The 24,375-nt window shown below is 57.4% G+C and overlaps 1 protein-coding gene across 6 annotated transcripts in view; it reads right to left on the bottom strand.

The window, feature by feature from the left end:
- Positions 1–24,375, bottom strand: part of CPSF1 (cleavage and polyadenylation specific factor 1) — a 465,036-nt gene that overhangs the window by 156,717 nt on the left and 283,944 nt on the right. For all 6 annotated transcript variants that reach the window (XM_063921055.1, XM_063921056.1, XM_063921060.1 and 3 more), the window contains 10 exons: positions 23,483–23,572; positions 23,285–23,380; positions 18,183–18,324; positions 11,659–11,837; positions 8,305–8,441; positions 7,826–8,000; positions 2,006–2,212; positions 1,766–1,855; positions 1,555–1,689; positions 1,323–1,475 (listed from right to left, as the gene is read on the bottom strand). In XM_063921055.1, coding sequence (XP_063777125.1) covers positions 1,323–1,475; positions 1,555–1,689; positions 1,766–1,855; positions 2,006–2,212; positions 7,826–8,000; positions 8,305–8,441; positions 11,659–11,837; positions 18,183–18,324; positions 23,285–23,380; positions 23,483–23,572 — 1,404 coding nt within the window. The remainder of the gene's footprint in view (positions 1–1,322; positions 1,476–1,554; positions 1,690–1,765; positions 1,856–2,005; positions 2,213–7,825; positions 8,001–8,304; positions 8,442–11,658; positions 11,838–18,182; positions 18,325–23,284; positions 23,381–23,482; positions 23,573–24,375) is intronic.

Raw genomic sequence — 24,375 nt, 5'->3', positions numbered from 1 at the left:
CTGTGCTCTGCTCCGTCCCACCCCGCGTACATCACCCTTATTATCTGTGCTCTGCTCCGTCCCACCCCGCGTACATTACCCTTATTATCTGTGCTCTGCTCCGTCCCACCCCGCGTACATCACCCTTATTATCTGTGCTCTGCTCCGTCCCACCCTGCGTACATCACCCTTATTATCTGTGCTCTGCTCCGTCCCACCCCGCGTACATTACCCTTATTATCTGTGCTCTGCTCCGTCCCACCCCGCGTACATTACCCTTATTATCTGTGCTCTGCTCCGTCCCACCCCGCGTACATCACCCTCATTATCTGTGTCCTGCTCCGTCCCACCCCGCGTACATTACCCTTATTATCTGTGCTCTGCTCCGTCCCACCCCGCGTACATCACCCTTATTATCTGTGCTCTGCTCCGTCCCACCCCGCATACATTACCCTAATTATCTGTGCCCTGCTCCGTCCCACCCCGCGTACATTACCCTTATTATCTGTGCTCTGCTCCGTCCCACCCCGCGTACATCACCCTTATTATCTGTGCTCTGCTCCGTCCCACCCCGCATACATTACCCTAATTATCTGTGCCCTGTTCCGTCCCACCCCGCGTACATTACCCTAATTATCTGTGCCCTGCTCCGTCCCACCCCGCGTACATTACCCTAATTATCTGTGCCCTGCTCCGTCCCACCCCGCGTACATCACCCTTATTATCTGTGCCCTGCTCCGTCCCACCCCGCGTACATTACCCTTATTATCTGTGCTCTGCTCCGTCCCACCCCGCGTACATTACCCTTATTATCTGTGCCCTGCTCCGTCCCACCCCGCGTACATTACCCTTATTATCTGTGCTCTGCTCCGTCCCACCCCGCGTACATCACCCTTATTATCTGTGCTCTGCTCCGTCCCACCCCGCGTACATTACCCTTATTATCTGTGCCCTGCTCCGTCCCACCCCGCGTACATTACCCTAATTATCTGTGCTCTGCTCCGTCCCACCCCGCGTACATCACCCTCATTATCTGTGCCCTGCTCCGTCCCACCCCGCATACATTACCCTAATTATCTGTACTCTGCTCCGTCCCACCCCGCGTACATTCCCTGATTCCTGCTCTAATCCCACCCCGTATAAATGACCCTTATTTCGTTGCGCCGCTTTAATCCTTCCCCATGTACATTCCCTGTTTCCTGTGTGCTGCTCTTATCTTAGCAATTCATCAGGTACGATACCCTTGGAGAACCCTGTTGGCTTTCTCTTCCATTTCCTTCCGGTGTGGCCTACACCAACACTGGCCTCCACCCTACACATGTAATGCACAGCTGCTGACTTACCTGTCGGTTGAAGTAGAGAAAGCCTCTGGGGCAGTTGACGTTGTGAAAGGGAGCAAACGATTCAATACAACCATCGATAGTCATGGGATGTAAACGCAGGGCGCCCCGAGAGGTGACCAGTAGCCAGTGAGGAGACGGCCCACAGATGAACACCTGATGACAGGAGACGGTGGTGAGGAGGCCGCAGACAGACAGGACATGAAATATAACCCCCTCTATGACCCCTACTCACCCCAGAGTATCCGTAGATATCCTGGAAGTAGCGGAAGCGGGCTACACGGCCACGGGCCCCGAAATCCTCACTGGATCCTTCACACTTCTTCTTAGACTGCCTCTTCTTCTCCCGGAAATGAATGTTGTGTGGAACCTGGATGAGAAGAATTTGTGATGAATGTCACAGAGAGCCGGCCCACCATTTTCCGTAATGTGTCACCATCTCTCACCTTCCGGAATCGAACTTTAAGATACCCCTGGCCAAGCTGAGAGTCAAAGGCAAAAGCCTCGTAAATCAGGAGTTCTGCATCCACAAGGACCTGTGGGGTGGACATCAGAGAAGAAGATGAATGGAAGGATGAGCCAGGACCATACCATTAGATGATGTAATAGAGGTGAGCACAGAAGACCATCAGGAGACAGTGAGCAGATAGAAAGGACTAATGAAGTAATGGCTTCTGGCATCTTACCAATAAATAGGGACGACTTTGGCGGTTTCCCAATCCAACAAGTAGGACCTCTTTCACCAAGGGCATATCAGCCTGCCGGGTAACCTCCTCTTTCCTGCTCTCTCCCTGAGCACTTGGCTGCCCAAAAGAACTGTCCACAAGAACTCGCTGCCCCATAGGGAAGTTCTTCACCAGAAAAACTAAGCGCCAATCGGGGAGCTGGTAAATCTGCGGAGACAATTTAGTATATGGATGAAGATGGAGTACAAAGTACTGACTGCTCTATAAATGGGGCGCTAATGACATCATTATTCTGAGGTGTGGTCAGCTAGCGCAAGCCTCATATAACAGAGCTCTCTTCCCCTTTACTACAGTGATGCGGCATGCGGAGAGGTCATCCTGAAGATGACCAAGAGGTCCAGGAAATGGGAGTCGGGTCTTAGTGTCCAGGTTAGGTAAGGCAGGGATGCCCCATCGCACATGGAGTCATAATCAATGAAATTCTACAAACAACTGCGGCATTATCAGCAAAGGCTGTGCCGATGTGGATTCAGCGCTTGAGGGAAGAGAAGGCAGGTGTGAGCACCCCTGGTGGCTGCAGGTGAAGAGCGCCTGCTGCCACGTATATACAGCATGGGAGAGACTGGAGGGAAGAGAAGGCAGGTGTGAGCACCCCTAGTGGCTGCAGCTGGAGAGCGCCTGCTGCCACGTATATACAGCATGGGAGAGACTGGAGGGAAGAGAAGGCAGGTGTGAGCACCCCTAGTGGCTGCAGCTGGAGAGCGCCTGCTGCCACGTATATACAGCATGGGAGAGACTGGAGGGAAGAGAAGGCAGGTGTGAGCACCCCTAGTGGCTGCAGCTGGAGAGCGCCTGCTGCCACGTATATACAGCATGGGAGAGACTGGAGGAAAGAGAAGGCAGGTGTGAGCACCCCTAGTGGCTGCAGCTGGAGAGCGCCTGCTGCCACGTATATACAGCATGGGAGAGACTGGAGGGAAGAGGAGGCAGGTGTGAGCACCCCTAGTGGTTGCAGCTGGAGAGTGCCTGCTGTCACGTATATACAGCCTGGGAGAGACTGGAAGGAAGAGAAGGCAGGTGTGAGCACCACTAGTGGCTGCAGCTGGAGAGCGCCTGCTGCCACGTATATACAGCCTGGGAGAGACTGGAGGGAAGAGAAGGCAGGTGTGAGCACCCCTAGTGGCTGCAGCTGGAGGGTGCTGCTTGAGGGAAGAGAAGGCAGGTGTGAGAACCCCTAGTGGCTGCAGCTGGAGGGTGCTGCTTGAGGGAAGAGAAGGCAGGTGTGAGCACCCCTAGTGGCTGCAGCTGGAGGGTGCTGCTTGAGGGAAGAGAAGGCAGGTGTGAGAACCCCTAGTGGCTGCAGCTGGAGGGTGCTGCTTGAGGGAAGAGAAGGCAGGTGTGAGCACCCCTAGTGGCTGCAGCTGGAGAGCGCCTGCTGCCACGTATATACAGCATGGGAGAGACTGGAGGGAAGAGAAGGCAGGTGTGAGCACCCCTAGTGGCTGCAGCTGGAGAGCGCCTGCTGCCACGTATATACAGCATGGGAGAGACTGGAGGGAAGAGAAGGCAGGTGTGAGCACCCCTAGTGGCTGCAGCTGGAGAACGCCTGCTGCCACGTATATACAGCCTGGGAGAGACTGGAAGGAAGAGAAGGCAGGTGTGAGCACCACTAGTGGCTGCAGCTGGAGAGCGCCTGCTGCCACGTATATACAGCCTGGGAGAGACTGGAGGGAAGAGAAGGCAGGTGTGAGCACCCCTAGTGGCTGCAGCTGGAGAGCGCCTGCTGCCACGTATATACAGCATGGGAGAGACTGGAGGGAAGAGGAGGCAGGTGTGAGCACCCCTAGTGGCTGCAGCTGGAGAGTGCCTGCTGTCACGTATATACAGCCTGGGAGAGACTGGAAGGAAGAGAAGGCAGGTGTGAGCACCACTAGTGGCTGCAGCTGGAGAGCGCCTGCTGCCACGTATATACAGCCTGGGAGAGACTGGAGGGAAGAGAAGGCAGGTGTGAGCACCCCTAGTGGCTGCAGCTGGAGGGTGCTGCTTGAGGGAAGAGAAGGCAGGTGTGAGAACCCCTAGTGGCTGCAGCTGGAGGGTGCTGCTTGAGGGAAGAGAAGGCAGGTGTGAGCACCCCTAGTGGCTGCAGCTGGAGAGCGCCTGCTGCCACGTATATACAGCATGGGAGAGACTGGAGGGAAGAGAAGGCAGGTGTGAGCACCCCTAGTGGCTGCAGCTGGAGAGTGCCTGCTGTCACGTATATACAGCCTGGGAGAGACTGGAAGGAAGAGAAGGCAGGTGTGAGCACCACTAGTGGCTGCAGATGGAGAGCGCCTGCTGCCACGTATATACAGCATGGGAGAGACTGGAGGGAAGAGAAGGCAGGTGTGAGCACCCCTAGTGGCTGCAGCTGGAGAGCGCCTGCTGCCACGTATGTACAGACTGGGAGAGACTGGAGGGAAGAGAAGGCAGGTGTGAGCACCCCTAGTGGCTGCAGCTGGAGAGTGCCTGCTGCCACGTATATACAGCATGGGAGAGACTGGAGGGAAGAGAAGGCAGGTGTGAGCACCCCTAGTGGCTGCAGCTGGAGAGCGCCGCTTGAGGGAAGAGAAGGCAGGTGTGAGAACCCCTAGTGGCTGCAGCTGGAGAGTGCCTGCTGCCACGTATATACAGCATGGGAGAGACTGGAGGGAAGAGAAGGCAGGTGTGAGCACCCCTAGTGGCTGCAGCTGGAGAGCGCCGCTTGAGGGAAGAGAAGGCAGGTGTGAGAACCCCTAGTGGCTGCAGCTGGAGAGTGCCTGCTGCCACGTATATACAGCCTGGGAGAGACTGGAAGGAAGAGAAGGCAGGTGTGAGCACCACTAGTGGCTGCAGCTGGAGAGCGCCTGCTGCCACGTATATACAGCCTGGTAGAGACTGGAGGGAAGAGAAGGCAGGTGTGAGCACCCCTAGTGGCTGCAGCTGGAGAGCGCCTGCTGTCACGTATATACAGCATAGGAGAGACTGGAGGGAAGAGAAGGCAGGTGTGAGCACCCCTAGTGGCTGCAGCTGGAGAGCGCCTGCTGCCACGTATATATACAGCATGGGAGAGACTGGAGGGAAGAGAAGGCAGGTGTGAGCACCCCTAGTGGCTGCAGCTGGAGAGCGCCTGCTGCCACGTACATACAGCATGGGAGAGACTGGAGGGAAGAGAAGGCAGGTGTGAGCACCCCTAGTGGCTGCAGCTGGAGAGCGCCTGCTGCCATGTATATACAGCCTGGGAGAGACTGGAGGGAAGAGAAGGCAGGTGTGAGCACCCCTAGTGGCTGCAGCTGGAGAGCGCCTGCTGCCACGTACATACAGCATGGGAGAGACTGGAGGGAAGAGAAGGCAGGTGTGAGCACCCCTAGTGGCTGCAGCTGGAGAGCGCCTGCTGCCATGTATATACAGCCTGGGAGAGACTGGAGGGAAGAGAAGGCAGGTGTGAGCACCCCTAGTAGCTGGAGAGCGCCTGCTGCCACGTATATACAGCCTGGGAGGAAGAGAAGGCAGGTGTGAGCACCACTAGTGGCTGCAGCTGGAGAGCACCTACTGCCACGTATATACAGCCTGGGAGAGACAGGAGGGAAGAGAAGGCAGGTGTGAGCACCCCTAGTGGCTGCAGCTAGAGGGTGCTGCTTGAGGGAAGAGAAGGCAGGTGTGAGCACCCCTAGTGGCTGCAGCTGGAGAGCGCCTGCTGCCACGTATATACAGCATGGGAGAGACTGGAGGGAAGAGAAGGCAGGTGTGAGCACCCCTAGTGGCTGCAGCTGGAGAGCGCCTGCTGCCACGTATATACAGCCTGGGAGAGACTGGAAGGAAGAGAAGGCAGGTGTGAGCACCACTAGTGGCTGCAGCTGGAGAGCGCCTGCTGCCACGTATATACAGCCTGGGAGAGACTGGAGGGAAGAGAAGGCAGGTGTGAGCACCCCTAGTGGCTGCAGCTGGAGAGTGCCTGCTGCCACGTATATACAGCCTGGTAGAGACTGGAGGGAAGAGAAGGCAGGTGTGAGCACTCCTAGTGGCTGCAGCTGGAGAGCGCCTGCTGTCACGTATATACAGCATGGGAGAGACTGGAGGGAAGAGAAGGCAGGTGTGAGCACCCCTGGTGGCTGCAGGTGGAGAGCGCCTGCTGCCACGTATATACAGCATGGGAGAGACTGGAGGGAAGAGAAGGCAGGTGTGAGCACCCCTAGTGGCTGCAGCTGGAGAGCGCCTGCTGCCACGTATATACAGCATGGGAGAGACTGGAGGGAAGAGAAGGCAGGTGTGAGCACCCCTAGTGGCTGCAGCTGGAGAGCGCCTGCTGCCACGTATATACAGCCTGGGAGAGACTGGAAGGAAGAGAAGGCAGGTGTGAGCACCACTAGTGGCTGCAGCTGGAGAGCGCCTGCTGCCACGTATATACAGCCTGGGAGAGACTGGAGGGAAGAGAAGGCAGGTGTGAGCACCCCTAGTGGCTGCAGCTGGAGAGTGCCTGCTGCCACGTATATACAGCCTGGTAGAGACTGGAGGGAAGAGAAGGCAGGTGTGAGCACCCCTAGTGGCTGCAGCTGGAAAGCGCCTGCTGTCACGTATATACAGCATGGGAGAGACTGAAGGGAAGAGAAGGCAGGTGTGAGCACCCCTGGTGGCTGCAGGTGGAGAGCGCCTGCTGCCACGTATATACAGCATGGGAGAGACTGGAGGGAAGAGAAGGCAGGTGTGAGCACCCCTAGTGGCTGCAGCTGGAGAGCGCCTGCTGCCACGTATATACAGCATGGGAGAGACTGGAGGGAAGAGAAGGCAGGTGTGAGCACCCCTAGTGGCTGCAGCTGGAGAGCGCCTGCTGCCACGTATATACAGCCTGGGAGAGACTGGAAGGAAGAGAAGGCAGGTGTGAGCACCACTAGTGGCTGCAGCTGGAGAGCGCCTGCTGCCACGTATATACAGCCTGGGAGAGACTGGAGGGAAGAGAAGGCAGGTGTGAGCGCCCCTGGTGGCTGCAGCTGGAGAGTGCCTGCTGCCACGTATATACAGCCTGGGAGAGACTGGAGGGAAGAGAAGGCAGGTGTGAGCGCCCCTGGTGGCTGCAGCTGGAGAGTGCCTGCTGCCACGTATATACAGCATGGGAGAGACTGGAGGGAAGAGAAGGCAGGTGTGAGCACCACTAGTGGCTGCAGCTGGAGAGCGCCTGCTGTCACGTATATACAGCCTGGGAGAGACAGGAGGGAAGAGAAGGCAGGTGTGAGCACCCCTAGTGGCTGCAGCTGGAGAGTGCCTGCTGCCACGTATATACAGCATGGGAGAGACTGGAAGGAAGAGGAGGCAGGTGTGAGCACCCCTAGTGGCTGCTGTCACGTATATACAGCATGGCAGAGACTGGAGGGAAGAGGAGGCAGGTGTGAGCACCCCTGGTGGCTGCAGCTGGAGAGTGGCTGCTGCCACGTATATACAGCCTGGGAGAGACTGGAGGGAAGAGGAGGCAGGTGTGAGCACCCCTAGTGGCTGCTGCCACGTATATACAGCCTGGGAGAGACTGGAGGGAAGAGGAGGCAGGTGTGAGCACCCCTAGTGGCTGCTGCCACGTATATACAGCATGGGAGAGACTGGAGGGAAGAGGAGGCAGGTGTGAGCACCCCTAGTGGCTGCTGCCACGTATATACAGCCTGGCAGTGGAGACCAGGTGGGGTTGTACCTGTGAGACTACGTGATGTAGAGGGGTGTAGAAGAGAGCGAGTGCCCTGAGTGAGGGCTGGGTTGTTATACATGAGCACGCCCCTAGACACCCCATGTGACGGTCACTCCCTCGTGTTACACACTCACCTCCATTGTCCCGCTCTCCCTCACTAAGACACACCAGTGTGTCGGCTCAGTCTTATACTGGGAAGAATCCTTGTCGGCAGATGGCATATTGCTCCGGCGCGGCTCCTCCTTACTGGGGCTGGACAGGAGTCCCGAGTCCCCATACAGCATCTCATCCTCATCATCTACTGAGTGGCTGAGAAGAGAAGAACATTCACTGTATTCACACCTGAGCACTGCGCTGTCTGTATATAATGCACAAGGTCAGAGGTCACACAGCACACTCATCCTCACCTGAGCACTGGCTATAGGCTGCCTGTATATAGTGCACAAGGTTAGAGGTCACACGGCACACTCATCCTCACCTGAGCACTGGCTATAGGCTGTCTGTATATACTGCACAAGGTCAGAGGTCACACTCATCCTCACCTGAGCACTGGCTATAGGCTGTCTGTATATACTGCACAAGGTCAGAGGTCACACGGCACACTCATCCTCACCTGAGGTCCTGATTTAGACCATCTCCATCGGACAGAGTCTGGCCGGCGCTCTCATCCCTCGCCTGTGATGACTTGGTCTCTTTGGTGAACATGCCGCTTACATCCCGATAAACGCAGAGAGCGATGACCTTAGATTGCTGGAGAAGAGCGGAGAATGAAGGAGCCGCAATACATGATCCAAGCACACAGAGATAGGGGCAACCCAGAGGAGCCGCCATACACAACAACCCAGGCACACAGGGGAGCCGCCATACACACTACCCGGGCACACGGGGGAGCCGCCATACACACTACCCGGGCACACGGGGGAGCCGCCATACACACTACCCGGGCACACAGGGGAGCCGCCATACACACTACCCGGGCACACGGGGGAGCCGCCATACATACTACCCGGGCACACAGGGGAGCCGCCATACACACTACCCGGGCACACAGGGGAGCCGCCATACACACTACCCGGGCACACAGGGGAGCCGCCATACACAACAACCCAGGCACACAGGGGAGCCGCCATACACACTACCCGGACACACGGGGGAGCCGCCATACACACTACCCGGGCACACAGGGGAGCCGCCATACACACTACCCGGGCACACAGAGGAGCCGCCATACACAACAACCCAGGCACACAGGGGAGCCGCCATACACAACAACCCAGGCACACAGGGGAGCCGCCATACACAACAACCCGGGCACACAGGGGAGCCGCCATACACAACAACACAGACACAAGGGGGAGACGCCATACACAACAACCCGGGAACACGGGGGAGACGCCATACACAACAACCCGGGCCCATGGGGGAGCCGCCATACACAACAACCCAGACACACAGGGGTGCCACCATACACAACAACCCGGGCCCATGGGGGAGCCGCCATACACAACAACCCAGACACACAGGGGAGCCGCCATACACACTACCCGGGCACACAGGGAAGCCGCCATACACACTACCCAGGCACAGAGGGGTGCTGCCATACACACTACCCGGGCACACAGGGGTGCTGCCATACACACTACCCGGGCACACGGGGGAGCCGCCATACACACTACCCGGGCACACAGGGGAGCCGCCATACACACTACCCGGGCACACAGAGGAGCCGCCATACACAACAACCCAGGCACACAGGGGAGCCGCCATACACAACAACCCAGGCACACAGGGGAGCCGCCATACACAACAACCCGGGCACACAGGGGAGCCGCCATACACAACAACCCGGGCACACAGGGGAGCCGCCATACACACTACCCGGGCACACAGGGGAGCCGCCATACCCAACAACCCGGGCACACAGGGGAGCCGCCATACACAACAACCCGGGCACACGGGGGAGCCGCCATACACACTACCCGGGCACACGGGGGAGCCGCCATACACAACAACCCGGGCACACAGGGAAGCCGCCATACACACTACCCGGGCACACGGGGGAGCCGCCATACACAACAACCCGGGCACACAGGGGAGCCGCCATACACACTACCCGGGCACACAGGGAAGCCGCCATACACACTACCCAGGCACAGAGGGGTGCTGCCATACACACTACCCGGGCACACAGGGGTGCTGCCATACACACTACCCGGGCACACGGGGGAGCCGCCATACACAACAACCCAGGCACACAGGGGAACCGCCATACACAACAACCCGGGCACACAGGGGAGCCGCCATACACAACAACCCGGGCACACAGGGGTGCTGCCATACACACTTACCGGGCACACGGGGGAGCCGCCATACACACTACCCGGGCACACGGGGGAGCTGCCATACACAACAACCCGGGTACACAGGGGAGCCGCCATACACAACAACCCGGGCACACGGTGGAGCCGCCATACACAACAATCCGAGCACACGGGGGAGCCGCCATACACACTACCCGGGCACACAGGGGTGCTGCCATACACACTACCCGGGCCCACAGGGGTGCTGCCATACACACTTCCCGGGCACACGGGGGAGCCGCCATACACAACAACCCGGGCACACAGGGGAGCCGCCATACACATCAATCCGGGCACACAGGGGAGCCGCCATACACAACAACCCGGGCACACAGGGGAGCCGCCATACACAACAACCCGGGCACACAGGGGAGCCGCCATACACAACAATCCGGGCACACAGGGGAGCCGCCATACACAACAACCCGGGCACACAGGGGAGCCGCATTACACAACAACCCGGGCACACAGGGGAGCCGCCATACACAACAACCCGGGCACACAGGGGTGCCGCCATACACACTACCCGGGCACACGGGGGAGCCGCCATACACACTACCCGGGCACACGGGGGAGCTGCCATACACAACAACTCAGGCACACAGGGGAGCCGCCATACACAACAACACAGACACAAGGGGGAGACGCCATACACAACAACCCGGGAACACGGGGGAGACGCCATACACAACAACCCGGGCCCATGGGGGAGCCGCCATACACAACAACCCGGGCACACAGGGGAGCCGCCATACACAACAATCCGGGCACACAGGGGAGCCGCCATACACAACAACCCGGGCACACAGGGGAGCCGCCATACACAACAACCCGGGCACACAGGGGAGCCGCCATACACAACAACCCGGGCACACAGGGGTGCCGCCATACACACTACCCGGGCACACGGGGGAGCCGCCATACACACTACCCGGGCACACGGGGGAGCTGCCATACACAACAACTCAGGCACACAGGGGAGCCGCCATACACAACAACACAGACACAAGGGGGAGACGCCATACACAACAACCCGGGAACACGGGGGAGACGCCATACACAACAACCCGGGCCCATGGGGGAGCCGCCATACACAACAACCCAGACACACAGGGGTGCCACCATACACAACAACCCGGGCCCATGGGGGAGCCGCCATACACAACAACCCAGACACACAGGGGTGCCACCATACACAACAACTTGGGCACATGGTTTAGACACCATACACAACAACTCAGGCACACAGGGGAGCTGCCATACACAACAACCCAGGCACAAGGGGGAGCCACCATAAACACCAACTAGGATACACTGGGGAGCCGCCATACACAACACCTCAGACACACATGGGAGCCATCATACACAACAAGCAGGGCAATAAGGGGAGCCGCAGTTTGCACAAGAAACATCACACACAGGAGGAATGACGTATATAACAAACAAGGTAAACGGATTGCTATCAATCACTACAGACATAAGGCATTCTGGGGGAGCCACCACAGATGACAGACGTGGCATATGGGGGAACTGCCATAAATAGCGCATGTGGGATACACTGTACACAATATACACGCCAGGCACACGGGAGGCTGCGACATACTCACATAATGCAGATTCGGTTTCTGAGGGGCTAGTCTGTGACTTTTGCTCCCGTAGGTGTCGCCTTTCAGTTGGAACATTGAAACCTGACCTTCAGCGCTAAGAATAACCACATACGGATCCGCCACAGCGCAGTGTACGATGGGGGAACCCAAATCCACCGGGATAAAGTGCAGCTGAGTCACTGGAAGGAAATGAACGGAATCAGGATCATTTACTTTTATACTCTAAACAGTCCCATTTTCTCTATCATCTGTAGGGATCAGCAGAACACTGGGGATGTCCCATAGCTGTCCCCATAGGAAGGTCCAATGTCTCCACGATGAACCGGAGTTACCCATCTATCACAGCTATGAATATAGAGACTATGCTCCTTCTATACAATGGATACGCCTGAAGCAAAGAAACGCATCGTAACTTCTCCATCAGGGAGGACTTAATGTCTATGTCATTATCAGTGGAGACGTCGGCTGTAGGTGACAGCAGTGCTCAGCCTGCGGCTGTATTATGTACAATGAGGGTGTACTCACCCCACCGCTGTGTTAGGTCTGATACATGTCTTATACTGTAGCGGTGTCTGACACTAGAGGATCTGCGGCTAGCGGTGTGCCTCAGTAACACACTATGCAGACACAACTGATTGGACACTGACAGTAAACAGATCAGCGAGACGTTACTGACGTCAGCACCACGTACAGTGATTACTGCAGACACTCCTCCTGACAAACTGCCCACAAGTTCCTGGACAACAGCAGCCGGAATGTTTTGACATTCTGCCTTAAGTACAGTGACACTGAAGAAGGTCCAGTCGGTCTAGAACGCACCCGATGCTGTCATCTATCCCAGAGGTTCTCAATCCGTCCGGGTTACCAAATGTTCTGTATACCACCCCAGCGTGGCACAGGAAACATGACATTGCGCAGCCTATGGTGACCCCTTTTCAAACCCCCTCCTTCCAACTCTTTCATATTGACCTCAGGTCACAGGAGGCAGGGAGGCCACAGACTACTCCTTGTACTGACCTCCGGTCACAGGAGGAGGCAGGGAGGCCACAGACTACTCCTCGTACTGACCTCCGGTCACAGGAGGAGGCAGGGAGGCCACAGACTACTACTCGTACTGACCTCCGGTCACAGGAGGAGGCAGGGGAGCCACAGACTACTCCTCGTACTGACCTCCGATCACAGGAGTAGACAGGGGAGCCACAGACTACTCCTCGTACTGACCTTCGGTCACAGGAGGAGGCAGGGAGGCCACAGACTACTACTCGTACTGACCTCCGATCACAGGAGGAGGCAGGGAGGCCACAGACTACTCCTCGTACTGACCTCCGGTCACAGGAGGAGGCAGGGAGGCCACAGACTACTCCTCGTACTGACCTCCGGTCACAGGAGGAGGCAGGGGAGCCACAGACTACTCCTCGTACTGACCTCCGGTCACAGGAGGAGGCAGGGGAGCCACAGACTACTCCTCGTACTGACCTCCGATCACAGGAGTAGACAGGGGAGCCACAGACTACTCCTCGTACTGACCTCCGGTCACAGGAGGAGGCAGGGAGGCCACAGACTACTCCTCGTACTGACCTCCGATCACAGGAGGAGGCAGGGAGGCCACAGACTACTCCTCGTACTGACCTCCGGTCACAGGAGGAGGCAGAGGAGCCACAGACTACTCCTCGTACTGACCTCCGGTCACAGGAGGAGGCAAGGGAGCCACAGACTACTCCTCGTACTGACCTCCGATCACAGGAGGAGGCAGGGGAGCCACAGACTACTCCTCGTACTGACCTCCGGTCACAGGAGGCGGCAGGGGAGCCACAGACTACTCCTCGTACTGACCTCCGGTCACAGGAGGAGGCAGGGGAGCCACAGACTACTCCTCGTACTGACCTCCGATCACAGGAGGAGGCAGGGAGGCCACAGACTACTCCTCGTACTGACCTCCGGTCACAGGAGGAGGCAGGAGAGCCACAGACTACTCCTCGTACTGACCTCCGGTCACAGGAGGAGGCAGGAGAGCCACAGACTACTCCTCGTACTGACCTCCGGTCACAGGAGGAGGCAGGGGAGCCACAGACTACTCCTCGTACTGACCTCCGGTCACAGGAGGAGGCAGAGGAGCCACAGACTACTCCTCGTACTGACCTCCGGTCACAGGAGGAGGAAGGGGAGTCACAGACTACTCCTCGTACTGACCTCCGGTCACAGGAGGAGGCAGGGGAGCCACAGACTACTCCTCGTACTGACCTCCGGTCACAGGAGGAGGCAGAGGAGCCACAGACTACTCCTCGTACTGACCTCCGGTCACAGGAGGAGGCAGGGAGGCCACAGACTACTCCTCGTACTGACCTACGGTCACAGGAGGAGGCAGGGGAGCCACAGACTACTCCTCGTACTGACCTCCGGTCACAGGAGGAGGCAGGGAGGCCACAGACTACTCCTCGTACTGACCTCCGGTCATAGGAGTAGACAGGGGAGCCACAGACTACTCCTCGTACTGACCTCCGGTCACAGGAGGAGGTAGGGGAGCCACAGACTACTCCTCGTACTGACCTCCGGTCACAGGAGGAGGCAGGGAGGCCACAGACTACTCCTCGTACTGACCTCCGGTCATAGGAGTAGACAGGGGAGCCACAGACTACTCCTCGTACTGACCTCCGGTCACAGGAGGAGGTAGGGGAGCCACAGACTACTCCTCGTACTGACCTCCAGTCACAGGAGGCGGCAGGGGAGCCACAGACTACTCCTCGTACTGACCTCCGGTCACAGGAGGAGGCAGGGGAGCCACAGACTACTCCTCGTACTGACCTCCGGTCACAGGAGGAGGTAGGGGAGCCACAGACTACTCCTCGTACTGACCTCCGGTCACAGGAGGAGGCAGGGAGGCCACACACTACTCCTCGTACTGACCTCCGGTCACAGGAGGCGGCAGGGGAGCCACAGACTACTACTCGTACTGACCTCCGATCACAGGAGGAGGCAGGGAGGCCACATACTACTCATCGTACTGACCTCCGGTCACAGGAGGAGGCAGGGGAGCCACAGACTACTCCTCGTACTGACCTCCGGTCACAGGAGGAGGCAGGGGAGCCACAGACTACTCCTCGTACTGACCTCCGGTCACAGGAGGAGGCAGGGGAGCCACAGACTACTCCTCGTACTGACCTCCGGTCACAGGAGGAGGAAGGGGAGTCACAGACTACTCCTCGTACTGACCTCCGGTCACAGGAGGAGGCAGGAGAGCCACAGACTACTCCTCGTACTGACCTCCGGTCACAGTAGGAGGTAGGGGAGCCACAAACTACTCCTCGTACTGACCTCCGGTCACAGGAGGAGGCAGGGGAGCCACAAACTACTCCTCGTACTGACCTCCGGTCACAGGAGGAGGCAGGGGAGCCACAGACTACTCCTCGTACTGACCTCCGGTCACAGGAGGAGGCAGAGGAGCCACAGACTACTCCTCGTACTGACCTCCGGTCACAGGAGGAGGCAGAGGAGCCACAGACTACTCCTCGTACTGACCTCCGGTCACAGGAGGAGGCAGGGAGGCCACACACTACTCCTCGTACTGACCTCCGGTCACAGGAGGAGGCAGGCGAGCCACAGACTACTCCTCGTACTGACCTCCGGTCAAAGGAGGAGGCAGAGGAGCCACAGACTACTCCTCGTACTGACCTCCGGTCACAGGAAGAGGCAGGGGAGCCACAGACTACTCCTCGTACTGACCTCCGGTCACAGGAGGAGGCAGGGGAGCCACAGACTACTCCTCGTACTGACCTCCGGTCACAGGAGGAGGCAGGGAGGCCACAGACTACTCCTCGTACTGATCTCCGGTCACAGGAGGAGGCAGGGGAGCCACAGACTACTCCTCGTACTGACCTCCGGTCAAAGGAGGAGGCAGGGAGGCCACACACTACTCCTCGTACTGACCTCCGGTCACAGGAGGAGGCAGGAGAGCCACAGACTACTCCTCGTACTGACCTCCGGTCACAGGAGGAGGCAGGGAGCCACAGACTACTCCTCGTACTGACCTCCGGTCACAGGAGGCGGCAGGGGAGCCACAGACTACTCCTCGTACTGACCTCCGGTCACAGGAGGCGGCAGGGGAGCCACAGACTACTCCTCGTACTGACCTCCGGTCACAGGAGGAGGCAGGGGAGCCACAGACTACTCCTCGTACTGACCTCCGGTCACAGGAGGAGGCAGGGGAGCCACAGACTACTCCTCGTACTGACCTCCGGTCACAGGAGGAGGCAGGGAGGCCACAGACTACTCCTCGTACTGACCTCCGGTCACAGGAGGAGGCAGAGGAGCCACAGACTACTCCTCGTACTGACCTCCGGTCACAGGAGGAGGCAGGGGAGCCACAGACTACTCCTCGTACTGACCTCCGGTCACAGGAGGAGGCAGGGGAGCCACAGACTACTCCTCGTACTGACCTCCGGTCACAGGAGGAGGCAGGGAGGCCACACACTACTCCTCGTACTGACCTCCGGTCACAGGAGGAGGCAGGGGAGCCACAGACTACTCCTCGTACTGACCTCCGGTCACAGGAGGAGGAAGGGGAGTCACAGACTACTCCTCGTACTGACCTCCGGTCACAGGATGAGGCAGGGAGGCCACAGACTACTCCTCGTACTGACCTCCGGTCACAGGAGGAGGCAGGGAGGCCACAGACTACTCCTCGTACTGACCTCCGGTCACAGGAGGAGGCAGGGAGGCCACAGACTACTCCTCGTACTGACCTTTGGTCACAGGAGGAGGCAGGGAGGCCACAGACTACTCCTCGTACTGACCTCCGGTCACAGGAGGAGGCAGGGAGGCCACAGACTACTCCTCGTACTGACCTCCGGTCACAGGAGGAGGCAGGCGAGCCACAGACTACTCCTCGTACTGACCTCCGGTCACAGGAGGAGGCAGGGGAGCCACAGACTACTCCTCGTACTGACCTCCGGTCACAGGAGGAGGCAGAGGAGCCACAGACTACTCCTCGTACTGACCTCCGGTCACAGGAGGAGGCAGGGAGGCCACAGACTACTCCTCGTACTGACCTCCGGTCACAGGAGGAGGCAGGGAGGCCACAGACTACTCCTCGTACTGACCTCCGGTCACAGGAGGAGGCAGGGAGGCCACAGACTACTCCTCGTACTGACCTCCGGTCACAGGAGGAGGCAGGCGAGCCACAGACTACTCCTCGTACTGACCTCCGGTCACAGGAGGAGGCAGGGGAGCCACAGACTACTCCTCGTACTGACCTCCGGTCACAGGAGTAGACAGGGGAGCCACAGACTACTCCTCGTACTGACCGCCGGTCACAGGAGGAGGCAGGGAGGCCACACACTACTCCTCGTACTGACCTCCGGTCACAGGAGGAGGCAGGGGAGCCACAGACTACTCCTCGTACTGACCTCCGGTCACAGGAAGAGGCAGGGGAGCCACAGACTACTCCTCGTGCTGACCTCCGGTCACAGGAGGAGGAAGGGGAGTCACAGACTACTCCTCGTACTGACCTCCGGTCACAGGAGGAGGCAGGGAGGCCACAGACTACTCCTCGTACTGACCTCCGGTCACAGGAGGAGGCAGGGAGGCCACAGACTACTCCTCGTACTGACCTCCGGTCACAGGAGGAGGCAGGGAGGCCACAGACTACTCCTCGTACTGACCTCCGGTCACAGGAGGAGGCAGGGAGGCCACAGACTACTCCTCGTACTGACCTCCGGTCACAGGAGGAGGCAGGGAGGCCACAGACTACTCCTCGTACTGACCTCCGGTCACAGGAGGAGGCAGGGGAGCCACAGACTACTCCTCGTACTGACCTCCGGTCACAGGAGGAGGCAGGGGAGCCACAGACTACTCCTCGTACTGACCTCCGGTAACAGGAGGAGGCAGGGGAGCCACAGACTACTCCTCGTACTGACCTCCGGTCACAGGAGGAGGCAGGGGAGCCACAGACTACTCCTCGTACTGACCTCCGGTCACAGGAGGAGGCAGGGAGGCCACAGACTACTCCTCGTACTGACCTCCGGTCACAGGAGGAGGCAGGGAGGCCACAGACTACTCCTCGTACTGATCTCCGGTCACAGGAGGAGGCAGGGGAGCCACAGACTACTCCTCGTACTGACCTCCGGTCACAGGAGGAGGCAGAGGAGCCACAGACTACTCCTCGTACTGACCTCCGGTCACAGGAGGAGGCAGGGGAGCCACAGACTACTCCACGTACTGACCTCCGGTCACAGGAGGAGGCAGGGGAGCCACAGACTACTCCTCGTACTGACCTTTGGTCACAGGAGGAGGCAGAGGAGCCACAGACTACTCCTCGTACTGACCTCCGGTCACAGGAGGAGGCAGGGGAGCCACAGACTACTCCACGTACTGACCTCCGGTCACAGGAGGAGGCAGGGGAGCCACAGACTACTCCTCGTACTGACCTTTGGTCACAGGAGGAGGCAGAGGAGCCACAGACTACTCCTCGTACTGACCTCCGGTCACAGGAGGAGGCAGGGGAGCCACAGACTACTCCACGTACTCACCTCCTTCCAGCAGGCGAATTCCCAGTGGGGACACTTGCACAATGTATTTATTGTCTCCTATATTGCCAGCATATACGGTCGGGCCCTGGGTGGAAAACCCACTGTTGTCCAGCTCCATAATCTCTTGTCCTGTTTGGAGGATCTGAAAATACAAGAACATGAAAAATCAGGTGGAGACAAATAGACAGTGAAACCTCTTCTGCTGCCTCCACCTGTGCGGCACGTGGTACAGGCCAGCACTACTGCAAATAGACCGTGAAACCTCTTCTGCTGCCTCCACCTGTGCGGCACGTGGTACAGGCCAGCACTACTGCAAATAGACCGTGAAACCTCTTCTGCTGCCTCCACCTGTGCGGCACGTGGTACAGGCCAGCACTACTGCAAATAGACCGTGAAACCTCTTCTGCTGCCTCCACCTGTGCGGCACGTGGTACAGGCCAGCACTACTGTGACTAGGTGTAGGGGGCTTTACATCTATGTTCTGCTTCATAAAAACCTATTTAAATGACCATTAATAGAGTGCGGGCTCAATACCCAAACACAGAACGACTGCCATACTGTACTCCACCCTCCGACTTATGATGTCCGTACGTTTGCTGCCTATTCCTGAGTGACAGTGGCTCCTCTATGATGAGATAACGCAGGGAAATTTTAATATAGTTTTTTCATCACATTACACTCACTAAATCTAGTCCTCACCTGACCCACGGAGGGCAGTCACTGAGACTCCATATGGGAAGTCTGTGGATGGAGGGAGGGTGATAAGTACATTACCACGCTCCATGAGGCGGTAGAGACCGTGGACAGATGACAGTATACACATGAGGGGCCGGTGGATGGAGGGAGGGTGATAAGTACATGTTACCACGCTCCATGAGGAGGGAGAGACCGTGGACAGATGACAGTATACACATGAGGGGCCGGTGGATGGAGGGAGGGTGATAAGTACATGTTACCACGCTCCATGAGGAGGGAGAGACCGTGGACAGATGACAGTATACACATGAGGGGCCGGTGGATGGAGGGAGGGTGATAAGTACATGTTACCACGCTCCATGAGGAGGGAGAGACCGTGGACAGATGACAGTATACACATGAGGGGCCGGTGGATGGAGGGAGGGTGATAAGTACATTACCACGCTCCATGAGGCGGGAGAGACCGTGGACAGATGACAGTATACACATGAGGGGCCGATGGATGGAGGGAGGGTGATAAGTACATGTTACCACGCTCCATGAGGAGGGAGAGACCGTGGACAGATGACAGAATGCACATGAGGGGCCGATGGATGGAGGGAGGGTGATAAGTACATGTTACCACGCTCCATGAGGCGGGAGAGACCGTGGACAGATGACAGTATACACATGAGGGGCCGATGGGTGGAGGGAGGGTGATAAGTACATGTTACCACGCTCCATGAGGCGGCAGAGACCGTGGACAGATGACAGTATACACACAAGGGGCCGGTGGATGGAGGGAGGGTGATAAGTACATGTTACCACGCTCCATGAGGCGGGAGAGACCGTGGACAGATGACAGTATACACATGAGGGGCCGGTGGATGGAGGGAGGGTGATAAGTACATTACCACGCTCCATGAGGCGGGAGAGACCGTGGACAGATGACAGTATACACATGAGGGGCCGATGGATGGAGGGAGGGTGATAAGTACATGTTACCACGCTCCATGAGGAGGGAGAGACCGTGGACAGATGACAGAATGCACATGAGGGGCCGATGGATGGAGGGAGGGTGATAAGTACATGTTACCACGCTCCATGAGGCGGGAGAGACCGTGGACAGATGACAGTATACACATGAGGGGCCGATGGGTGGAGGGAGGGTGATAAGTACATGTTACCACGCTCCATGAGGCGGCAGAGACCGTGGACAGATGACAGTATACACATGAGGGGCCGGTGGATGGAGGGAGGGTGATAAGTACATGTTACCACGCTCCATGAGGCGGGGGAGACCGTGGACAGATGACAGTATACAAATGAGGGACCGGTGGATGGAGGGAGGGTGATTAGTACATGTTACCACGCTCCATGAGGCGGGGGAGACCGTGGACAGATGACAGTATACACATGAGGGGCCGGTGGATGGAGGGAGGGTGATAAGTACATGTTACCACGCTCCATGAGGCGGGGGAGACCGTGGACAGATGACAGTATACACATGAGGGGCCGGTGGATTGAGGGAGGGTGATAAGTACATGTTACCACGCTCCATGAGGCGGTAGAGACCGTGGACAGATGACAGTATACACATGAGGGGCCGGTGGATGGAGGGAGGGTGATAAGCACACGTTACCACGCTCCATGAGGCGGTACAGACCGTGGACAGATGACAGTATACACATGAGGGGCCGGTGGATGGAGGGAGGGTGATAAGTACACGTTACCACGCTCCATGAGGCGGTACAGACCGTGGACAGATGACAGTATACACATGAGGGGCCGGTGGATGGAGGGAGGGTGATAAGTACACGTTACCACGCTCCATGAGGCGGTAGAGACCGTGGACAGATGACAGTATACACATGAGGGGCCGGTGGATTGAGGGAGGGTGATAAGTACATGTTACCACGCTCCATGAGGCGGGAGAGACCGTGGACAGATGACAGTATACACATGAGGGGCCGGTGGATGGAGGGAGGGTGATAAGTACATGTTACCACGCTCCATGAGGCGGCAGAGACCGTGGACAGATGACAGAATACACATGAGGGGCCGGTGGATGGAGGGAGGGTGATAAGTACATGTTACCACGCTCCATGAGGCGGTAGAGACCGTGGACAGATGACAGTATACACATGAGGGGCCGGTGGATGGAGGGAGGGTGATAAGTACATGTTACCACGCTCCATGAGGCGGCAGAGACCGTGGACAGATGACAGAATACACATGAGGGGCCGGTGGATGGAGGGAGGGTGATAAGTACATGTTACCACGCTCCATGAGGCGGGGGAGACCGTGGACAGATGACAGAATACACATGAGGGGCCGGTGGGTGGAGGGAGGGTGATAAGTACATGTTACCACGCTCCATGAGGCGGGGGAGACCGTGGACAGATGACAGTATACACATGAGGGGCCGGTGGATGGAGGGAGGGTGATAAGCACACGTTACCACGCTCCATGAGGCGGTAGAGACCGTGGACAGATGACAGTATACACATGAGGGGCCGGTGGATGGAGGGAGGGTGATTAGTACATGTTACCACGCTCCATGAGGCGGCAGAGGCAGTGGACAGATGACAGTATACACATGAGGGGCCGGTGGATGGAGGGAGGGTGATAAGTACATGTTACCACGCTCCATGAGGCGGGGGAGACCGTGGACAGATGACAGTATACACATGAGGGGCCGGTGGATGGAGGGAGGGTGATAAGTACACGTTACCACGCTCCATGAGGCGGTAGAGACCGTGGACAGATGACAGTATACACATGAGGGGCCGGTGGATGGAGGGAGGGTGATAAGTACACGTTACCACGCTCCATGAGGCGGTACAGACCGTGGACAGATGACAGTATACACATGAGGGGCCGGTGGATGGAGGGAGGGTGATAAGTACATGTTACCACGCTCCATGAGGCGGGGGAGACCGTGGACAGATGACAGTATACACATGAGGGGCCGGTGGATGGAGGGAGGGTGATAAGTACACGTTACCACGCTCCATGAGGCGGGAGAGACCGTGGACAGATGACAGTATACACATGAGGGGCCGGTGGATGGAGGGAGGGTGATAAGTACATGTTACCACGCTCCATGAGGCGGCAGAGACCGTGGACAGATGACAGTATACACATGAGGGGCCGGTGGATGGAGGGAGGGTGATAAGTACATGTTACCACGCTCCATGAGGCGGTAGAGACCGTGGACAGATGACAGTATACACATGAGGGGCCGGTGGATGGAGGGAGGGTGATTAGTACATGTTACCACGCTCCATGAGGCGGCAGAGGCAGTGGACAGATGACAGTATACACATGAGGGGCCGGTGGATGGAGGGAGGGTGATAAGTACACGTTACCACGCTCCATGAGGCGGTAGAGACCGTGGACAGATGACAGTATACACATGAGGGGCCGGTGGATGGAGGGAGGGTGATAAGTACATGTTACCACGCTCCATGAGGCGGTACAGACCGTGGACAGATGACAGTATACACATGAGGGGCCGGTGGATGGAGGGAGGGTGATAAGTACACGTTACCACGCTCCATGAGGCGGTAGAGACCGTGGACAGATGACAGTATACACATGAGGGGCCGGTGGATGGAGGGAGGGTGATAAGTACATGTTACCACGCTCCATGAGGCGGCAGAGGCAGTGGACAGATGACAGTATACACATGAGGGGCCGGTGGATGGAGGGAGGGTGATAAGTACATGTTACCACGCTCCATGAGGCGGCAGAGGCAGTGGACAGATGACAGTATACAAATGAGGGGCCGGTGGATGGAGGGAGGGTGATAAGTACATGTTACCACGCTCCATGAGGCGGTAGAGACCGTGGACAGATGACAGTATACACATGAGGGGCCGGTGGATGGAGGGAGGGTGATAAGTACATGTTACCACGCTCCATGAGGCGGTAGAGACCGTGGACAGATGACAGTATACACATGAGGGGCCGGTGGATGGAGGGAGGGTGATAAGTACATGTTACCACGCTCCATGAGGCGGCAGAGGCAGTGGACAGATGACAGTATACACATGAGGGGCCGGTGGATGGAGGGAGGGTGATAAGTACATGTTACCACGCTCCATGAGGCGGTAGAGACCGTGGACAGATGACAGTATACACATGAGGGGCCGGTGGATGGAGGGAGGGTGATAAGTACACGTTACCACGCTCCATGAGGCGGGAGAGACCGTGGACAGATGACAGTATACACATGAGGGGCCGGTGGATGGAGGGAGGGTGATAAGTACATCATATTGAAAAACTAAAATGTACACCAGAAATGGCGACAGTGGAGCCTGCACGCTTGCTGATGGGCTTTATGGGGGTATTATATTATCTGGTGACGTAATATCTGGGGACTGGAAGTAATTCACCACTTTGCGGACCAACATCTCACTCACCATAGTGGAGTCTTCACGACTCAAGATCAGGAACCCATGGCGGCTTTTTGCCTCCTCTTCGTCTAGGTCAACAGCGCCCGCGCCTCCTTCAGTAGACTGCAGGAAGAACAGAACAGACGGACGACAATGAGAGAAGACAGGACACAGGGAAGAGAATGAGACACACACAATGCATTACGTCTCCTGATAAGAACCCACCTCGTCCTTCTTGTGAGCAGAGATCACCGTCCACATATCATGACAGCCAGGAAGTTCAAAGGTCGTCACAACTTGGGGTCGGATGCTTTTCTGTGGTGAGAGAAAATAAAGGTATAGATTGTCCTGCAGGCCGGATAGAACGGGGTAACAGGTCGCAGTAGGGTTATCTCAGGTTCTGCTTCTCTTAGAAGCTAGGAGTACATGGAGTACAATGGGCCATTAGAGAACCCCATCTCCTGTTATTCCTGCATCTATATGAGTCCTCTACCTCCTTACCAGACACAAGAGGAGGGGGGGGGGGGGGTGCAGGCACTGCGGTCAGCACTTATCCAATTACACAACTTATAAAACTTATAATAACTTCCTCATCATACCACAATGGGATTTCTGTACATATGCTGAATCCTTTTCTCACTGTACACGGGGGACACTGGAAACACCATGAGGATTATTATGTGGTGCTGGGAGCTTGGCCTGGGAATTTCTAACAACGCACCAGACGACATTTCAGGAGGGAGAGAAGAAAATAACAAAGCTAAGGAGGGGATGCCGCGTCCCCCAGTGACCTGAGAAAACCACTTCATGTAAGTGTAAAATCCATTGGGGCACAGTGGAAAAGCATGGCGACTTCATAAAGCTTCCCCTAAAGGAGGGTGCGCTCAGAGGTCGCAGCGCACGGAACCTGATGCATAAGTATTAAACCTGTAAAATGTAGAAAGAGTGTCAAAGTTTCAGCAAAAGAGGCTCTTACAAGAACAGGCCGTCATTGGCTGAAAGTATCTCCGGCGATTCACTGCGGTTATACAGTGGCGGTGGTCAGTTTGGAAGACCAGCCTCTTACATGGACATCATACAGAACCAACAGCTTATTGGCCCTGACTAAATCCTGATTC

This window comes from Pseudophryne corroboree, chromosome 5 (assembly GCF_028390025.1).
Source record: "Pseudophryne corroboree isolate aPseCor3 chromosome 5, aPseCor3.hap2, whole genome shotgun sequence".
In the NCBI taxonomy this organism is placed as follows: Eukaryota; Metazoa; Chordata; class Amphibia; order Anura; family Myobatrachidae; genus Pseudophryne; species Pseudophryne corroboree.
This window is presented reverse-complemented; position numbering and strand designations above follow the sequence as displayed.